Genomic DNA, 21,504 nt, shown 5'->3' with positions numbered 1-21,504 from the left:
TCAGGAGGCGCGACTTCACTGTCAGGGCAGCTAGGATCTGGAACCAACTTCCAAGAGAAGTGGTGCTGGCTCCTACCCTGGGGGTCTTTAACCCAAGGCTTGACAATCACCTTGCTGGGGTCGTTTGATCCCAGTACTCTTTCCTGCCGTGGCAGGGGGTCAGACTTGATGATCTGCTCAGGTCCCTTCTGACCCTACCTACTATGAAACTATGAAATCTGTGCTCAACCACGCTAAGGCTGGAGAAGCATGCATTTAGGAGCTGAATGACACAACAACGTTCCCATGTCCGAAAAAGGTTGTATCAAGTTTCTTCTGAGCTTTGGGGTGAAGTTTTAGCTTGCTGAAAGGTTTAAAATAAATAGCCTATTTAAATGGCAACTCATCCTATTGTAATTAAGAACAAGTAAGATAGGATAAATATCACTTTGCCTTTTAAGGAGAGCTTCAACTATCTATAGATTATTTTTTTAAGCTCTGAAAAGGTGCTTATGAACAAAAGAAGCAATGATTATAGATAGTAACAAGGTATTGGAAAAATATATTTACAGGGTTTAAACTAAAAATATCTAATTAAAGACACAAAGTATTTTTTCAAAACATAAAATCGACTTCTGTGTATACTGTAGCATGGAAAATGTAGGGCTGGCAACCGACATTTACTATGTAAATTATTTCTACGCCATGCTAAATCAATGAGTTTTGCTCTATAGATGCTCATTCCAGTTGCTCCCTATAATGACCTCAATTATACATGTCTTCATTGTGAAATTATGATTGCCTTTGGCGGGCTGAAAATGACAGCAGAGGAAAGATTTCCATGATAAAACAGCACAACAAGTAATACCTACTCCCATTAGTATGCATAGCTTGGTGTGTGAGTGAGTGCAACTCCTGTTTAACACCCTCAGAAATAAAATAGGAGAAAAGAAGGGCCAGGGGAAAATGTTCAAAGGCATCATGATATTACTAACAATAAAGAACTTAATAAGTCAGCAGATTTTAGAAATATGTCAAATTGGGGCCTGCTATTTCAAGGAATTCTATTTTTGCCTTTCCCATGACATGTGATCAGTTTTGCTGGCTCTCATGTGTTTCTTCCCAAAATGTCACAATATTTGGTGGTGGTGGTGGTTTTTTTAATTCCTAACTGCGGGAGTCATGTGAATATGTGAGAATTTTAGTTCTCATTTTAAAAAGAGCTGAAAGGTTTAGTCCTCCTGGGTGCAGAGGGAAGGCTGAAAATGTGATCTATTGATAAACTGAAAGTCCAACAATTAGGCGGCAAATAGAACCAAAAATGCACTGCTTTTATGAAACCTCCAATTTTTTTAATCTTACTTCTATAGGCTCCTATACACGTGCAGGGAGGCTGCTCTAACGCGTTGTAATTAGAGTGATTAACTACTCGATTAATCGAGTCTGCTGGAGCATGGTAATTAATGTGCTCCAGCAGACTCCAGCATTATGTGTATCCCCATTCCCGCTGCCATTTTTCAGCTCAGGGACACTGATGCACGTGACACCCCAGGCTCTTTTTGTTAGTGCGGCTCTCGGAGCACGTCTATAAATGCCCTACATGCTTAATTACATGGGGTTAACAAAATTTGACTCTAAGAAGACCCTACATTCTGCCTTTGGAAAATGAACACACTGCACCCAAGTTGCTTTTTTCTATAGCAGAGCAAGCACAGTAAAGAAATGTCTCCTGCCCTCAGCAGTGGGGGCAGCTCACAGATAGCATTTGGACTAGAAGTCTGTTTCACTGCCACCTGGGAACACGAACTAACTATGGAAGCAATGACGAGAAGTGCTAAATCAGCCCCAAGGAACAAAAGATTTCTTTCCATCAGCAGCATAACCCTCCATACCTTACTGAAGGCATCATACTTGGCATACTTCAGACTGAATTTTTGGATATTCTTTCCTATGGCTCCATCCTCTTCCCACTTAGTGACTGCTGCCAGCCATACATACCCTTTCTGTCTCTATTTTTCCTTTCCTCTGTTTCTCTTCCTCTACCCCTTTCTTCCCTCAATGCACCCAACCTGTCCATGTTTTTCTGATCTACTCATCCCTTCCAGCTTTTCCCTCTCCATATCCCAGTGAGCACCCAAAAATAGCTTGTAGCTGTGGGACTTACTGACTGTTTTGCTGGTGTTGAGCGGAGTGGCAAGCAAGTGGCAGGACTGGTTTGATGTGGAATAATAACTGACTCTAAAGGGAAACAAAGTCCTAATTCTAGCGTTTAGGAATTACTAGTATTTCCAGAAGGACAGAAATCCGTCTTGCCTTATTGTATTTATTTGTTTGTTTATTATGAGGATTAAGCAGTGGATTGAACAGTGGAAACATAGGAGTGAAGATGCTTTCTTCTAGGCTCCGTATGCCACATCGTGTAAGGAGCACTAAGCAAACAAGCAAGTAGTTTGGAACTGGCTTGGTTTTGATCCAGGTTTTCTGTTTTCTGTGGGAAAATGCAAATTTTCTCCTTTAAAAGAGGAAATCACATATTTTCCCTTTAAAGGAAAAAACCCCAGGAAACTGTGGTTTTCCCCTTGCTGGCTGACAGAGTTCCAGTCTTCAAGGGGCTGCTTGGGGGAGTGGGAAGAGAGCAATCTCCACACACGCACATGGCAAGCAGGCAACGTGGTGGAGAGCAGCTACCGCAGCTCCCTGAAGGTAAGTCTCTGGGGTGGGGAATAGGCAATGTGTGCGGGGTAGGGGGACATAGGTGACATGTAGGAGGGCATGGGGGGCATGTGTTCCCCCAGATTTCTGTGCCCACACCAAGGCAGGAGCTGCTGCCATGGCTGGGTAGGCAGAATCCAGTGTGGGAAGGAGCACTATGTTGCTGTGCCTGTCAAGGTGAGCTGCTCCCTGCCCACCCTGCAGCAGCAGAGGGATGTAACTCTGTGCCACTACCACAGTGCCTCACTTTGGCAGCCATAGCAATGCAGCTGGCTTGGGGTTCGGGTGGGTGGGGGACTGTGGATTGGGAGTGAGGGGCACCAGCATGGTCAGGGGGCTGCAAATTGGGACTGAGGCCCACCAGCAGGACTCAGGATGGGGAGAAAGTAGGGACACTGGCAGGGCTAGGAGGGTGCAGGTCAGGAGTGAGGGGCACCAACATGGCTGGAAGGGTGGGGGGCTGTGGGCTGGGAGTGAGGGGCAATGGCATGGGCAAGGGCAGGGCACTGGCATATCTGGGCTGCTCAGCGCTACAAACCAGTGAGGGGAGGGAGAGCTGCAGCTCAACCTGCATCCTGGTGAGCAAAGCGGGCAGAGGGAGCTCTGATCTTCCCTGATTTAAAAAAAATGAAATCAAACGCCAAAATGTATAGGTATTTAGAATTTATTTTATTATAATGATTGAGGCACAGGTAGGCTTCCAAAATGCTTTAAAATTATAAATATATCAGTAAAACATTGTGTTCAGCTGATACTTATATATAGTGGTGGTTCATTTTAATCACGGAAAAACACAAATTTGCAGGGTTTTCAGCAGAGAAGGTGGGGGGGGTTAATAAGAGAATTTTGGATTTTTACACAGAAAAAACCAGGATCTAGATTTTGATGAGTCTAACTTAGTGTTCTCTGCTCCAGTAACTTTGACTAGGAAACTCCTATATGGGGAGTCCACTATATCTATATAGCAATATCTCTGCTATGCATGTGCTTTTAATATATGGGTCTTTGTCCTTTTATGGTATTGTTGTTAAAGTAGCCAGAATGTTATATATAGGGAAGTATTGTTCAGGAACTCTGGTAAGTAAAAGCCCTGCTCAGAGATGACCTGAGCAGGGTGCAGGGCCCCGGGCAAATCAGCCTGCGCGGGGCCCCACCCCTGTGTGCCCTGGATGCAAAAAACCCAGTGGTGGATTCAGCAGCCGGGGGAGTGGGGGGGTGCCAAGCCAGCATCAACAGTGCTGAGTCGCCACAGCCACTCTGCCTGGCTTTGTGGGGCCCCCCAAACATGGGACCCGGTGGGGTCACCCCGATTCGCACCCCCCAAGGACGGCCCTGGCCCTGCTATACACTGTCCTGTTGCAAGAAAGAAAAGACGTTGCTTCTGCCAATAGGTATCTATTTAAAATAGGAGTTAGGGCACCTATACACATGACAGAACGCTACTCCAACATGTGTTAATTAGCACACATTGGAGCAGACTTGATTAATCAAGTCTGCTGTGAGTCTCCCCGTCACGTGTATTCAGTGTGCCTGCATTTCAAAATGATGGCAGGGATTCTTTAACTAAATAGCATCAAACAAGCTTTAGTTAAAGTGCCCCATCACCATTTTAAAGCATGGGATGCTGCATACCCATAACACTGAGGGCTCTTTAATTGCAGCACCCCCTCCCCCTCTGTCCCGGACCATGTGTATAGACACCCATTGTTTCATGTCTCATCCTGCCGTTTGTGGTGTGGTAGGTGGTAAAAACTTTGTTTCAAACATAACCCTGGTGAGCAGAAACTAACATAATAAAAGCCTTAATCAATCTGTTTGTTTGTCTGTCTTCCCGTAATGTTCCGGGCCAACTGTGCATGCACTGCTGAGAGAGCAGGCAGTGATTGGCTGATCCAGTTGGCATGGCCACAACTTTGTACCGGGGCTCAGGGGAGGAGGTGGAAATGGTAGGCACTGTGCTTTAGCCAGCAGGGAGAGGAGAGAGGTGGGGAGGGGGTCATGGCGGTCTGCAGCCCCACCACCACCACTGGGCAAAGGGCCGTGGAGGAGGGTAGTGGGGCTGGGGCGACACTGGGATGTCCCCAGTGGAGGTGGGCTGTGCTCCGACTGGCCTGCTTCATGGGGCAATTGGAACCCAGCAGCTCCTCCAGGGATGTAGATAGGCAGCTCGCACTACTATGCGCACCATGGGGGAGCCGGGGAGGGGGGACGAGTTCATCCCCTTGGCTCCCCAGTGCCACGTCCCTGGATGACCCACCAGACTCCGATTTCCCCGTTCCCCAGACTGGCCGGGCCAGTTCATGGGACAATGGGAGCCCAGCAGCTTCTCCAGAAGAGCGGCATGGTGGAGCCAAGCAGGGGGCATGTGGCCTCCTAGTGTGTGCACAGGGTAAGGGCGGGCCACAGCCTCTGCTCCCTGCTTTGCTGCCAGTACTTGGACAGCAGCACGGCACCATGCAAGTCCCACCGCTGGGTGGGCCAGGCAGCAAAGCACATGGCACTGTACCACTGTCAAAGCTGGGGCATGCCCTTGCCCTATGCACAGACCAGGGGGGGCACATACCCGCTCTTGGCTCCCCAGTGCCATGCTTCTGGTGGAGCTGCCAGGGTCTGATTGTCCCATGACCCAACTCAGCCTGAAACCCATTCACCATGAACGGGGCCACAGTCAGGCTGGGGTGTGGAGCAATCAGAGCCCAGAGGGTCATCCAGGAGTTCTGATTACCCCACAACCCAGCCCAGCTGGGGCCTCATTCTTGGTGGGCCCTGGCCCAGCCAGGTCATGGGGCAATCCCCACAGTGCAGGAGGAAACGGGGCGGGGTGAATACTTTGCCCCTGCACTGTGGGGGTCTTCATCTGCCCCTGCCACAAGTTCAGGCAGTTGGAGTGGGGTGGAGCAGGGCCAGACCCAGAGCAGCCACGGGGGAGGGGTGGAGTGGGGCTGGACCCAGCGTGGGGGGGAGCAGTGGTGTGGCAGGAGGAGCCCAGAACGGCAGAGGGAGAAAATGGCAGAGTTGGGGGAGTGGGGCTGACCCTGGAGTAGTGGAGGGAGAGCAGCATACACAGCCCCAGCTTGGTGGGGGCAGTGGGCATGGGCCCTGTGCGGTGGGGGCAGCGAGTCTGGGCCAGCGCAGCAGGGCAAACAGGGCTGGACCCACAGTGGTGGCAGGAGCAGGGGAGCAGGCCCAGACCTGGAGAGCAGTGACGGCAGGGCTGGGGGGGTGGGCGTGGGTCCAGATCCCAGGCTTTGTTCTTGCCCCCCCACCCCCACCCCTACCCCACTCATTCTTGACAAGCAATTTGCTAGTACATCAAAATTTGATATCTATTCATAAGTAAGACTGAATCTATCTAGTTGCATATACAAAACCATGATAAACTGATTGCTGTGCATTCTCTGTATTCTGCATGACCTACCTGTGAGATTTTGGGCTTCGGTGTGTAGAGCTCATCCCTGTGTTCTGGAAGGGAGCATTTTTCAACAGTGTCAGTTTTCTTTTCTTCATGCATATAACCACATTGAAAATCCTTAATCACCTGTGTTAAAAAATAATATGATCCATTTAAGACCTAATTTAGAGAAAGGGTTTCAGCCCACATTTCAGCTACAGCCCTTGGCACCTAGTCATCTGGACTGTGGGGAGCCTCACAAGCCATGGCGCTGTAAATTAGATCAGGCAGGCAGGGCCCAATCCCAATGCAGGGGGCTGGACATGGGCAGTGCAAGGCCCCAGGGCCTGATCCCAGCATGAAGGGCCAGTGTGGGGCTCCTGAGTACAATCCTGGCACACAAAACTGGGCAGGGGCAGTGTGGATACCCAGGGCAGTGTCACATCTGGTATCAATGCTTCAGATTTATAAAATGTTGCAGGTACAAATATCTTTTTTTAAATGAACACTAAATGCTCAGATTTTTTAAAAGGCTATTTGAATCCTGTAATCAACTACTGGTTTTCCACCAATAAAATTGAACTTCCTCAGTATCACTGAATAATATCTGGAATGTTTTTTAATGTTACCATATTTTTGATGTTATGGTAACCCAGGCGTATCCAACCCACATCAGTATCTCAAAAGGTAAACTCAAGTATCATTAGTTACATACTAACAGTAAGTCTAGGGTTATGAAGTTCTATATGCCTATAATCAAACCTAGAGTTGTTTGATTTACAGAAGCAAGTTTGGGTGCAGTTGTGAAATGGCATTTTACTGCAATTTTCTTCTAATTTTTTTTTTTTTTTTAACTTTTCAACAACTCATTCTTCTAACCACGGTTATTATTGTGCTGGTGCTGGTGTGTTTGCAGGAGGAATGGGTTTGCAGGCCAGTCACATAAATAGACACAACACTTTCTCCTCACTATTAACGCCTTTGACTCTCATATTCCTACCAGGTCTTGCAATTTGTTTTAGCTTTTCAGGGTATGCCTACACAGTGAATGCAATGCCATACAGAGATACTCAAGTTAGCACAGGCATAAACAGCATAACTGTGTTAGTGTGGCCTACTACCTCAGCTAATTATTCCTACATCTAGATAACCCAAGTGGAGCATCATGTTAACACAGCTGTTTAACTTCCAGTATCAGAGCTAGCTAATTAGTGGTTAGTGCACCGCAGCACTGCCTTGAGCCTAATAGATACAATCTTGTTGAGACTGCTATCTCCCTTGCAAAGGAGGATTTCCTGGTTTTATAATGAAAGTACCAAGACTGCCACAAAAGAACTAGATTTTCCCTCAAAACTATGCAAGTAGAAATCAATGTATTGCATGTACTTCAAATGATTAAATGCAGTGTGTGTGTTCTTGTTCCGAATACAGGTTGCCCAACTGAAAAGGAGCACAGGTCAAAAGTAATTTGCACTGATTGTCTGATACTAACGAAACTCAGCTGATGATATAATGTAAACTAACATAAGAAGACACTTGGCCCTTTTCTCATTTTGTGGTGTTTCCATTATATTTTAATGTCTTTTAAAAGCTTCCCCTGTTGGTTGTGTAAAAGGCTCTCAAAGACACAGAAACTGAAGATGGTCCTATTCCAGCTAAGCACTTAAGTGCACGTTAAGCAAACAATTTGTCCCATGGCCATGAGGACTCAAGGAGACTAGTCACATTCTAAAAGTTAAGCATGTCCTGAAGTACTCTTCTGGATCAGTGCCTAAAAAGGGAAGACAGTGAAACTCCTCGTACATAATGTATTGTCAGATGTACAGTCAACAATCTGACACAAACCACAGTTTTCCTCCCTGCTCGTTGTTGTTTCCTCTCAGATATAATAGCAGTAACTGAAAGCACATATATTCACATATTAGGGTGACTCTTTTTTCAGTTGGTCGCATCCCTTTAATACAGGATCGCATATGAAAAAGACTGTATAAGCATAGCTTAGGTAATTAGGAAAGATGAAGTAATGAATGTGTGATCAAGGCATTGATAAAGGCAATACAAGGATGATGACTAACTATAACTGTTTTGATTTTAAAAACTTAGTATAGTCTTAATAGTGTCCTCTCAAATGTAACTGTGAAAAATCAGAAAGGGACTGGGTTTTCGTTTTGAATTGATCTGTATTAATTGCATGCAAAGTAACCTCCAGGAATGGTATAGTTTCATTAGAGTGCAGCAGCTATCTTATTTTATTCCTTACTCAAAGTAGATGTATTTTCCATTAGTGTACTTTTAAATGTGAAACTAAAGCCTCTTTAACTGTAAGTTTAAAAAAAATATCTAATTTTTACTGCAACAAAGCCCTCAAAAACTCCTGCTGAAGAGGGTGTTGATGGGATTTAGGAGTGTTCCAGAAAATTCAGGGCAGTGTGCAAAATAGCATACAGGATTAAGGAGAAACTGTAATAAGAAATAAAACCCAATTCTCTAGTGAATAAATGATCCTCTATTTCAGTTCTCTTCAAGGGAAGATGGTCTTTATTAGCCCAACTGCATGCTACACATTATACTAATTAACTATTCTTTATCCTGTCAAGTATATCCGGAATACTATATCCATAAAAAGAAACACTGCAGAAAACAGCTACAGTAGTAGAGCATATAACCAATGTAACAAACCCAAGGTAGACGATCACGGTGAGGTCTTAGCTTACTGAAACTGTGGTGGACCAGTAGAGAGCACTCCTGCACTGAGCCACCCATCTCACTGTGTGCCGTTGCCTACCAAGCTCCAAGTGCCTCCCCCAGGGCATCTCATGTCTGGCCAACCCCCCTTTCTGGTGCACACCCGCAAGCCTGTGTTAACCGCTGCCACCACCCAAGGGTCTGGACTGTTTCTGGGCCCTATGCCCCCTGGTAGACTTTGAGGGTGCTTGACCCACTTCAAGAACTTGTGGGGCTTCCTTAAGCCTGAAGCACAGAAAATAGCCTCCCTTAGTCAGTTGGCCATAGGGAAAAGAAAAGGCATGCCCAATCCCTCTCCCAGCTAGCCACCATGCTTATTGCAGTGGAGAGCTTTATTGGTTAAAAAGGGTAGGCTTAGGGAAGGGTACAGGATAGAAAGGTATCAAAGAATATCCCAGAGCAAAACAGTATGGCTAGGTAGGAAGCCTTTTGTCACACTTCTACATTACAGTAAGCTGTATTTCTAAACAAGTTTTAGGTAAGTTACTCACATGTTTATCTGGAGCCTAGAAGACCTCCAGAGGCCATGTGTTTGCACCAGGTTCCCCAGAATTGCTCTCGCACTTGCAGGAGGAAGATTCCCTTAAATAACTTGTCTGGCCTAATCTTCCATACCCAATCAGGGCAGGTGCTATTGGATACTGACCAATCAATTTGAAAAGCATCCTCGCTACGTGCTTCAGCCCCTGCACCATGTCATGAGGTCAGTGCTAACACAGTAGACAGTTTTGACCTCTCACCTGCCATCAGGCACGTAGGTGGAGCTGGTTGCTTAGCAACCAGAGTGATAGACACACAGGAGAGACAGGGAGGGTAAAACAGACTAGTCCCAGGGTGAGGAGGAGGCTGGAATAGGATTTCATCGTGGAAACCACCTGAGTTCTGCATTAGTAGACAGAAGGCTATGAGAGGCAGTGTTACCCAGTGCATAGAACGTGGGACTGGGACTGGGACTGCTCCTTCTGTTCCCAGCTCTGCCGCTAGCCTGCTGGGTACCCTCAGGCAAGTTTTTTGACTTGGTAGGATTTATTTCCTACTATGTGTCCGTATGGTAAGGCCTTCATTTCATTTGAGGCTTCTACTAACTACTGCAATTCAAAATCTTAACCATAATAATTTGGCTCAGAATTTTTTTATAGCTGCTGTTTCTTTCCAACTAGTGCTGTTTTTTAAAGTGGCCCAGGAATATTAAATGGAAGAAGGGCTGATTTCTTACACACAGTGCATGTAATGCTGTATTGATTTTTACAGTCCTAAATCAACCTAAGATCTACACTAGTAGACACAATTTGTAGCTCACTGCATTAACATCATACTTAGATGGGGGAAATATGAACAATAAGGATGCAGAGCTCATCATTTTTGAGCTGCCTGTCTGCTTGGAGGCTGATGATTGTTTCGGGCTGACCACCTGAAAGGCCTTTGCACGGAAATGTTCTATCACTTGATAGATTAGTGCATATACAGTGAATCTTTTCAGGCTCCCCAGTGCCACCAGAGGGAGAAAACCTGCTAAGTCAGACCACCTAAGAGATTTATTACTCAAAAAGAGCCAGTGCAAATGGAAACCTGAGCGAGAAAATTAAAATAAATGGGAAATGTTAACGTGCATGCAAATTTTGCAAAAATGAATGTTATTTCCCTTTTCATTTAACACAGTGCTATGGCATTGGTCAAGGTAATGGAGAGTTTTGTACCTTTCACTAAAGGAATGAAGGTTTTCCTTTATTCCATCTAGAAATGCAAAACCATAACTTTATGGAGTTTTTTAAAGCTACTAATTGATACTGTCACAATGGATGCTTGGATTAATTGATGTTCAACTCTCTTCAGACTACCAAAAGGCATGGGGTTTTTTTACGTGTGCGCGCGCACACGCACACACACTATACCACTTTGTTTCCTAACCAGTCTGGTTCACTTGACAGTCCATAACACACTTACACAGTTAACCGTCATCATTATCATCTCATTACAATAACTGCAACCATGTAACCCCCACCTCCCCATGCCTGTCCCCATCGTTCACCCATCACAATCATGCAAAAAACACCTCCTTTCCCTTTACCCTCCCCTCCTTCCTATCCACTCCCCTAAAACCCCAGTGTCTTTCAGTCCTTAGTCCCTTTCATCTTCATCACTCTCTTCTTTCCTGTTGTCCTCGTCACTCACCCCCTCTTTGCCACTGTCATTGTCATCTTCTCTGGGGGCCCCACTCCTGAACAGTCTGTGCCAGTCTCTTCTTTTTCTTTTCTTTTCTTTTGCCATCTCCCCCCAGTTGCCATCTACCGTCTTCCTGTAGTACCCTTGCAGCTCCCTTGGTCTCACTTGTTTGTGTGCCTATACATAAGCAGATTCCTGGTCTTTCACAGGGCATTTCTGAAGCAGGAAAGGAACTGGTTGAAGTGGGCTGTCCAGGTCCCTTGCTGCTTGGTTAGCTGCCTGAACACTGCCACCTCTCTGGTCAGGATTTTGACCCCATCGTAAAGAGTAAGATTACTCTCCTCCACACCTCCCTGGCAAACGGGCAGTTCCAGAGGAGGCAGTTGATTGTCTCCTCTTTCCAGTGGCAGGTTTACCTGCCTCTCTGCTCCTTTCTGTGTCTTAGTGCCCCACAAGGAGTTCTTGGTGGACTACTCAGTTCAAGTCTGTTCTTTTTGCAGGTGTGTGTGGAAGACTCACTCCCACACCGCCTCCCGCTGCCACCGGGAGTACGTCCACAGGCAACTGTTTATCCTTCGTTCTTATCACCTCCTGTACATCAGATTTCATTTAATGCCCATGAGACTTAAAAGGCCAGCTTTTTATATTGCACCTTGGGAATTTGTCAAAGGGCCTTTTTCCTAAAATGCATAGCGTAGACAGTGTCAGGTTGCTTTGATTTTTATCTTCGTCCAGCTTGTTAATTTGTGCAGACAGAGGGAAAGGCCTTGAAGGCAGCAGAGGGTATGCAATCAGATTATCTGGTGATTCATTCCCTAATCAAACTTTCTTACAAAAGCTAATCAGCCCTGACACACAAAGGGTGAAGTACCTATTCTTTTGCTGTTTTTCCTTTACAAATTCCTGATTGGAACGAACCTCAGTAATGTATGGTTCTAATATTATTGTTGGTATTTTTCCTTCCCGTGGCCATTCAGCTGCCAAGTGAAAGGTCCATGCTGGATGTACAGTGTGCCCATTTTAACAACCTCCCTTAAAGCATCCCTACTGCTGTCAGAACAAGCAAAAAGTACTTAATGTTTCAAGAGTGTGAAAATTGCCTCCAGAGAAGTGACAGGTTTAAAGGGAAAGCACTATTATCCAAACCAAATTCCAGCTCTGATAATGGTCGTTACTTAATCATGATGAGACTCCTACTGTTTTTGCACAAGTTTTTATTTCAGTAATGTCAAGGTTTGCACTTTTTTTCATTTTAAATCCTGTTTTAAATCTCATGGCCACTGCCTTTTCAGTTAGCACTATGCAGCAGCTACTAAGCAACAGCAATCCTCAAGCACAGAAGATCCATAAATTCATTGATGTAGGGTCTCTCTAAATCAATGTGCTGCTGTCTTGTTTGTTTGGCAGCAAGAGACTGGAGCAATATAACACCAAAGAGGTATGAACGTTCCCCATTCATCTTAATAGGCTATTACCTTGAAAGTCCAGTTTTGAACATTGAAATGGGACATAGCCTCAAGGCCTTTTTATTGCTGGAGACTTCTGAATAGGACCAAGAAAAAAACATCATGAAAATGATAAAATTGTGAATGTTGCAGTTTTGACAATGCAACTTGATTGCCTTACTGCCTGTTCACTGTTGCGGAAATGCTTAATAATGACTATCTGCATCAACAGTAATTCTAACATCAAATGTCTTACCTATCTTTCCAGCCACACGTGCAAAATATGCAGACACATCTTTATAAGAATTGACCAAGAAAATGATATGACATTTGTGTGGTTTTAGAGAAATATGAAAGGTCTGCAGCCTCAAGCACTTTTGTAGATGTACCTATGAATCAAATAAAATATGTAACTTAAATGGAGTATAGGAAAGCTTCTAATTTCTTCTTATACAGAAAAAGTGGTATCTCATATGCCATATGTGGTGACATCTGCCAGATGTTGGTTTTTTTCTTACTGGTGGCCTCCATATTACGCTTGGAAAATAAAAAAGTAGGTTTGCTAAGTAAGCTTACTAAAAAAATGGATAACATTATCATCATTTTTTTTTTACTGCAGCATGTGTATTTTTACTTCTGGATCTTTGTGGCTTTCTGTCAGCAGCAGAATAGTTTGGCCTAGGAAATCTAGCTTCGATCAAAGACTCATGGTTCCACCTCTTATTTCGCATTATTGCTTAAGCTGATCCTTTTTTACTGTGTATATGTTTTTGTTGTTGCTAAAATCATCCAAAAGGATCAATGGAGCGAGGGAGGGGGAAGAATGACTTAATTTTGTTATTGATAATTACTTCCCTTTGCATTACTCTTTGCAGAAGTGGTTCAACTCACTCTTCCCGAAGACCAGAAGGTCGGCATTACCACAGTAACAGTCGGACTGAGCACTGTATTGACCTGCACTATCCACGGAGCCCTAAGACCCCCAATTATCTGGAAGCGAAATGGAGTCATCCTGAACTTCTTAGATTTGGAAGATATCAACGTAAGTTTTGAATTTGGGTTGCTCTGTTCTTTACAATGCATTGAATATGACTTAAAAGTAGAGGATAGTTTTAAGCAAATCTTTTATTTCATTATTATAATGGAAAATGAAAGCAAGCATCATATCCTCTTCCTCTGTAGCCTGTGTCCAGGAAGAAAAAGGGGGCTAAGTCCCACAGCTGGGAGCAGGCATCTTGTGCTTATAAGAAACTGGAACGTAGCACAAAAAGTAGTCGTGCCAAGATTTCATTCCTTCTCTAAGGCGGTAGAGTTGAACCTTATAAACTAACGCATTTAAATCATTTAGTTTAAGGGTGCTCAACCCCCAGCCTGCAGGCCGGATCCTGGCCCCAGCACTAAGTCATCCAGCCTATGGAGCTCCCCACGGGTCCATAGGGAGTGCCACGGGCTGCAGACCTGCATGTTGAATCTGGCACACGGGGCAGCACAGGGCCAGGCAGGTGCAGCACAGGTCCTGGAGCCAGATGGAGTGTGAGTGTAGGGCTCCAGGGCCCTAACCCTGGCACGGGGGACCAGATGGCTCTGATCGTAGCACACAGGGCTGGATGGAGGTGACATGAGGTGCTGGGACCTGTCCCAGCAGGTCGGGTCCAGTCAACATCACATGGCCCAATCCAGTGCAAAACTGATTCTGATGCATGTGGTCTGATGCATTGGGCAAAAAACTGAGCACCACGGGTGTAGTTAGTCTTTAACATACAAATCTACACTGCTTTCTGCCTGATTTAAGACTAACACATCTACCATCCTCCTTCATTCCATTTTTAAGACAGACCCATGATACAAGTGCTGCATAGATGCCACCCCTGAAAGCTCAGAGCAAACTGGCTAATTAATCTTCCTTCTTTCTCACGTCCTTGTGAAAAGGTATTTAGCAGAATTTGCAGATGCCATAAACACTTCTGCTCTGGTCTCAAACTTGCAACCTCTGGGCTGTCAACCATGTGCTTTAGTCTACCCACTCTAGAAAGCACGAGTATACTGTAGCTGTGGAATACCACCTACATGTCAATCAAATAAGAAAATAATACAGCCTCTTTTTTGTGCAGTCTAGTCTTATGTTTCAGTCTGTTTTGAATGAAATCTTTTACCACCTACTGGCTAGTTGGTGAGACAGCTGAAATCTCAGCTCATGATACCATCCATGGATGAAGGAATGAGTACTTCTCTTGACTTCCTCAGTTATATCGATGCCTAATTATAAATATGTGGGTGACTCTCTCTTGTTCTCCATGCTTTGTTACATTGACACTGTGAGTTCTAGACTACTACAGACAATGTGTGAATAATGTGATCTGCTTACTGATTTAATTAATAATATTTAATTGTAGAGAAGATGAAAACAGTCCCACGTTCATTTCTTTTTGCATTAAAATACACAGTAAAGCAGGTTCTTTTCAGTTACAGTACAATAAAACTATTTTTATTTTTGTTCCACTCCTCTTAATTTGATATCTATTCTTTGAGTTAAGGACTGTTATATATAGTACTATGCCTCACCAAACTGTTGAGGTGGAGAAAAGCCATTGTTTTACTCTTACACTAGGAAATGAAAACTATGAGCACAGGCTGTCAGGGAACGTGACTGCTTATTTAGTTTATTTATTGACTTCAAACTGCAGGAAAATTCAGCGTGCTTGCATATGTGCCCGCTAGTTGTGGGGAACATACAAGTTGCAAGACTGTTTATTATATCAGCACAAATTGGCTACGTCCAAATTTCTTAATACTCTGCTCTTTCCATCAAAGCAAGCACTACCCTTTTCAAATTCAAGGCTTGTTGCCATCTGGAACATGACATTCAAATGACACTTGAAAGTGGCAAACATATTGCTGCAATATTACCATAGGATCATAAAGAAACTTTAATGAAGACGGGCAGGATAGCAGAACTAGCCAGAAGTCAGAATACCTGAATAGATTCTTACGGATATCCTTCTGTGAGATGAATTGATTGCCAGTCTTTGGGTACTAGCAGTAAAACTCCATGCAATATTGCCAATATACTACTACATGCAAATGTGTGGGAGTCGCACTTGTTCCTGGAAAGCAGCATGCTCAAATGCACCCAGTGTTTTCCTGAACAAATGATTATGCCTTGAGTTTTGTATAAATATTCTTTTTGGACAGCCCTATTCTGACCACAGAGTTAAATGGCAAAAGTTGCATATCTATCTCACCAAGGTTTTTTGTTTAGCTTGCAATAAAATGACCTTGGAAGTGTCATGTTAATTAGGAGCCCAGGAAGAGCCTTTGGGGGTGATCATTCTCAATAAATATGGTCTGAGAAGGCTTGTTTGTATCCAGATCTGGAGTAAATTTAAGCCAGGTTATTAGGGTAGCCATGACGTAAAGTCATTAATTGTACTGTTGCACCCGTTCACAATATCAATCTCCCAGATGGTTTTCAAGGTCACCAGGAGATCGATGCCAGTTCCAGTAGACTCCTAGCCAATCCGAGAGGGTTGGCAAACCTACAGGCTATAGTGATCAAAACCAAACTGAACTCAGTTTGGGTCTGAGGTTAAGCTTCCTTGAAACCCTAATATGCTGACGGATATTTCTGCCCAACATAGTGGAGATGCTATGAGATCAGCTCTTTCTTATAAGGTTTTGGCCACATCCCTTTTGGACAGATCTCTTTTAATCTTGCCTGTGAACTGGGATAGCAGGAATTTCAGCAGTTTCCATTGAAATGGACTCTAAGGGAAGGTGTTTGGGTTTGGGCCTTCAGCTTGAGTTCATATCTAATGTTTTCTATGTTCATTAGAGTGCTGAGGCATATTGTTTCAAGATCAAGACTCTCTTCCCTCCTTTTTAAATTGCATTTGATTAGTGCCATTGCAAGTGGATTCCTGTTTTGTCTAGGCAAAGATTTTCAACTAAACATAGTATTGGTTCCTGATGGTAAACACGGCTTAATTTAGTAACTAGTGAAAGGAAGCATTATATCCTCATATAAAACAGAAACAATTGTACAGTTACATTTCAATGCTTCTTTCAATCTGCCATCAAACAATCACTCGTTTTTTTTAAACCTGTCCTTGATTCATGGTTGTCATCCCCCTGGGATCTTACTGAAAAGTTTATCAAAGGGGCATTTTCAAAGACAGACATAAATGAAAAGCAATAACCGTTCGTCAGTTTTAATGCTTCGGTTTATGATCTCTTTCATCTTGTCAGATATCACATGGTATTACAGTAAACATTTTTTGCAGCAATTAAACACCACAGCATCTTATCTGCCTTCAATTAACCTTCAAAGGCTTTTACTCTTACTTATACTCCACCATCATCTGTATTATCTTGTCTTGTTACTCGTGATGTCACACATTAGGTTTGGGGGGGTATGACCTTTCTGTCTCAACTCTTCACCAAGAATAATCTAACAGACCAGGAGTGGGAGGCTGTATGTTTCAAACGCTTGACAGGAGGAGGATATCCGAGGTATACATAGAGTAGTTACTGCTTGAAAGTTGTTGTGTACCAATAGATGTTAGCCCGTAATTATTATCTATTTCCTGATCTAAATAAAGCAGGGGAACTGTGTTACTGCCTGTGAGGGTAGGCCCATCCATCAATACTGGAAAATCAGATCCTTCCATGTGGGTGAACACAAGTCTGCAATGATTCTCAACCCAATTTGAGGCAGTGTTAGGATGTGAAACATTACTCTTCAGGGCTGCTTAGCTCCAGAAATGTTGTACAGGAATTTATCACTGCTAAGCTGTTCGGTGAAACAAAACACATGATATACTGACGTTGATCACTTTATCAGTGATTTGGACGACGGGGTGAAAAGCACCCTGTTTAAATTTGCTGTTGATACCAAAATTTGGGGTGAGGTGAGCACGCTAGTAGGGAGGGAAAGACTGCAGCAAGACTTGGATAAGGTTGAAGGGGTGGGCTAGCAAAAACAGGATGTGCTTCAATACTGACAAGTGCAGGGTGCTACACTTGGGCAGTGGTAACCAGCAGCACACTTATAGGATGGGAAACACACTCCTTGAAAGCACAGAAGCAGAAAGGGATCTTGGAGTCATTATTGACTCCAAGATGAACGTGGGCTGACAATGCGAGTTCACGGTTGGCAGGGCTAACCTCACCTTGTCGTGCATCCACAGGTGCATCTCTAGCAGGGCCAAGGAGGTGATCCTCCCCCTCTATGCGATGCTGGTCAGGCCACAGCCGGGGTACTGCGTCCAGTTCTGTGCGCCCCACTTCAGGAGGGATGTGGACAACATTGAGAGGGTCCAGAGGAGGCCACTTGCATGCTCCGGGGGCAGCAGGGCAGACCCTACAATGAGAGACTGCGGGACCTGAACCTGTTCAGCCTTCACAAGAGAAGGCTGAGGGGGGACCTGGTGACCTTCTATAAACTCACTAGGGGGGACCAGAAGGGTTTGGGAGAGACCTTGTTTCCCCAAGCATCCCCTGGCATAACAAGGAATAACGGCCACAAGTGGTTGGAGAGTAGGTCTAGATTAGACATCCGTAAGAACTACTTCACGGTCAGGGCGGCTAGGATCTGGAACCAACTTCCAAGAGAGGTGGTGCTGGCTCGACCCTGCGGGTCTTTAAGAAGAGGCTTGATGCCTACCTGGCTGGAGTCATTTGAGCCCAGTTTTTTCTCCTGCCCTGGCAGGGGGTCGGACTTGAAGTTCTACAAGGTCCCTGCCGACCCTACTTCTATGATGTTCCTAGCAATATGGAAGCTCAGCGTGACATGATGATATTGCATCTTGTTACGAGTACATGTGTATTCTTTAGGTGAATGCATACAGCATTAGTAGCACATGGGACTGTAAGGGTTTTTCCTGAGGTTTGCGGTGCCGGTATCAGTCCTTCCAAATATTTGTGCACCATTTCTCCAGTTGGATTTAAATGCTGACTACAATGCTTTCTGTTGCCTCTAGTGATTACATGGGTGTTGGCTGTAAATGTATTGGTCTAAGGACATAGGAAGACAAGGTTTTTTGGGTAAATGTCAAGCATAGGGACGCTCCCTATGCCTGAAGAAGGGTGTTTGTGCCCCAAAACTTGCAAAGAACAATTTTTCCAACTATTTAGTTGGGTAAATAAATATTTACCCAAATAATTGTGTCTGTCTAGTGATTACAGAAATTCACATGACTCAATGATCTACTTAGAGGCATTGGAAAAAGCAGGCAAAGGCAGTATGCTTCTTAATATACTTGAAGTCAGTTAATTAAATTACTTCAGTTTTCCTTTAGTATGCCTCAAGCAGAAACTCAATTGCATTTCTACTTTTCACAATAAGGTTAGCAATTTGGCTAATTGGAAGTGCAACAGGAGATTAATTGTACCTTTTTAACTTCAAGGAAATCCGCCCTGCTTCTGGCTCAGTCATAATCACAAGCAAACCTACAGGATATTTATGCACTTAGAAAAATCCTCACATTATATTTCAATTAAACTCTTCCTCTTCTACATACTAATGATTAGATAGGGAATCAGATCAAAATATAAATTGAAATCTGAGTGATAATAAGAATCTCCCTAAGAAGATTTGAGTTCAGAACTAGGAATGTTCTGTGACTATTTCTGTTGCATTTTACTGCTTGGTCCAATCTCTTGATAAATGTATTGAGAGAAGACGGAAGTATGTTCTAAATTAAAATGAGGATTGACAAAGACAGACAACAAAAGACTGGATAATCTTGACTTTAAGCAGGAATTAAAACCTGAAGATTAAAATGCCTCATTGTTTATATGCCTTCTTTCTTTATTATTTTTATGAGGCATCTTGACTGGCAACAAAATATTAATCGCTTTTCACTGCTCTTTTAATGATAAGCTTTCATAAGCAACACAATAATAATTTGTTTTATCTGTTAAGAACTCTGTTAATGAATTCAGTCATATAGCTATTACAAAAAATGCCATCTTAATGACACGTGTAATTAAACCTTTTTTCTTCCAAACATTTAAGATTGCTTTTAGCACCAAAATAATATTTAACCATAAGAAGTGCATTCATAGCTATATTTAAAAGACATTTTAGCAGGTTTCTCAGAAATAATTTTTTAAAATTTTATTTTCTAAGCACAGCTAAGACTTATAAGCATTAGATAGAGATAATAGGACATCAGATTATAATGAATTAAATGATGGAAGTATGTCCTTTTTCAAAATTATGCGCTTGTGCTCTCCAAGAACAATTAGAGCATTCGCCAATATATTTAATTAGGAAAACACTCATAAATCCAAAATACACTGAATCAAGTAACAGAAGGAAATATATTTATCCTACCTCTTAACCGGTTTTATATCGCTCTGCATATAGCATTGGGGCATGGAATGGCTTTATACTCTTTCCTTCCATTATAAATTTATAAAATTAGTGTCTGTGTCTTCCAGAAATTGGTGCAAGGGGTTAGAAATTTGCAAAAATATGCAAAAAGTAGGGCTAGAAATTTGACCAAAACAAAGCCAATGCACTGCCGAATCCAAGAAGACGAGAACTTGCTTGCTTGCCAAGTATAGCATGGACAGCTAACAGACAAATTCATAGGTGTCTTACATTATTCATTTCACATTAATCTGGACAGTTTAGTTCAAATCTGCATTAGTCATTGCTCCAAAAATATGTTTTTCATTATACATCATTAAAAAAGGTGTTTTCCTTCCCACTGATGCTGCATAGTATGAAATTTACTGACTGTGTCAGGATTTGATTTAGGGACAAATGCAAACCCCCAAAGTCAATTGCTTCTTTATTGAAGACACACTAGGGAATTAAATGCAGGGAAGCATGAGTACTTTGCAACTGGTTTATGGCTTGATTTCCCACTTGTTTGATTAAAAAATCAATAATTTCCCTTAAAGAACATGCTCCCAGGAGTTAACAAAATGCAGCATATAATTTGTTTACTACTGCAGCTTGTGTGTGTCAATTAGTTTGTCTTGTGACAAGTACAAAAGAACCAGAATTGTCAGTAAACAGTCTACATGCTAAACTCCTCATTGTATCCCAACTTGTGTCCATTTGTAATTAAAATGTTTATTTTTATAACTTGGGGCTTAAAACAGCTTTCATTAAGAGATTGTATTTATATTCTGCTGCAAATTCTAAGAATATGATGCTATTGTGTTGGTCCTCCGCTAGCGTACCATGCACAGTACTGCATACCTTATCTCAAAACAGAGTTAGAGGGGAAGATAACAAATACGGTGACGAAAGCTGAAACACTGAAAATTTTGGGACTGTTTGCTATTCAAAGAAGACAAGGGGAAGATGATAAAAATGAAACACACGCTTTCTTAGGCTAAGTGCAGACATTCAATAAGCCTGAGTTACACAGTTTTCTGTAAGCGGCATAGGTTAGATCAGTAGCAAACAGAACATACATTTGCCCTTTGGTGGAGCGGGGTGGGGGGGTCCAGGCTGCATGCACTGGTTGAGGCCAGCAGGTGGGGGGCACTCCTGCGCACCTCCCACCGTGAGGTTCCCTGGGTTGCCAGAGACTGCTGAGTGCAGCCAGGTGCCCCGGCCACCCCGATTGGCTGCCAGGCATGGGTGAGCCTACCTGTTTTCCCCTGCCAGTGCAGTCATGTACAGCCTCCTGGAAAAATGCTGTATGGGGCTGTGCCTGATGGTGCGGTTCTCCTGGGCTCAGTGTCAGGCATGTGTATACATCATGGGGTGCTTTGATGGGGAGCAGGAGCACAGGTCTGGGAGAGTTGGGGGGCAGGGCCCTTTGGGCACTTGGCCAGAGCAGCCAAGTGAGGGCCGAGTGCTTGCACGCCTCCCTGCAAGGGGGGCTGGTGGAGGGATGGAGGGGCAAAGGCACCTGGGATGTCAGTGGACAACAATCTAACTTGAATCAATAGGGGAACTGATATTGAAGTTCAATGTACTAAACTAATCCAAATAGATTAAACTTGAGTACACATTGATCCAGGTCTATCTTAGACCAGATGCCACCATTTTTAGACTGGTGTATGTGTGCTGAACTTCTATTCTGTTATGGGTTTAGACCAGTT

General features: G+C 43.7%; 1 protein-coding gene across 1 annotated transcript in view; it reads left to right on the top strand.

The window, feature by feature from the left end:
- Positions 1–2,633: 2,633 nt before the first annotated feature.
- Positions 2,634–21,504, top strand: part of FSTL4 (follistatin like 4) — an 85,390-nt gene continuing 66,519 nt past the window's right edge. Inside the window, exons 1-2 of the mRNA XM_019534728.1 lie at positions 2,634–2,682; positions 13,311–13,477. Coding sequence (XP_019390273.1) covers positions 2,634–2,682; positions 13,311–13,477 — 216 coding nt within the window. The remainder of the gene's footprint in view (positions 2,683–13,310; positions 13,478–21,504) is intronic.

Source organism: Crocodylus porosus, unplaced genomic scaffold, assembly GCF_001723895.1.
Source record: "Crocodylus porosus isolate Cpor-Errol unplaced genomic scaffold, CroPor_comp1, whole genome shotgun sequence".
Lineage (NCBI taxonomy): Eukaryota > Metazoa > Chordata > Crocodylia > Crocodylidae > Crocodylus > Crocodylus porosus.
The sequence above is the reverse complement of the archived record's forward strand: the minus strand, read 5'-3'. Positions and strand labels throughout refer to the sequence as shown.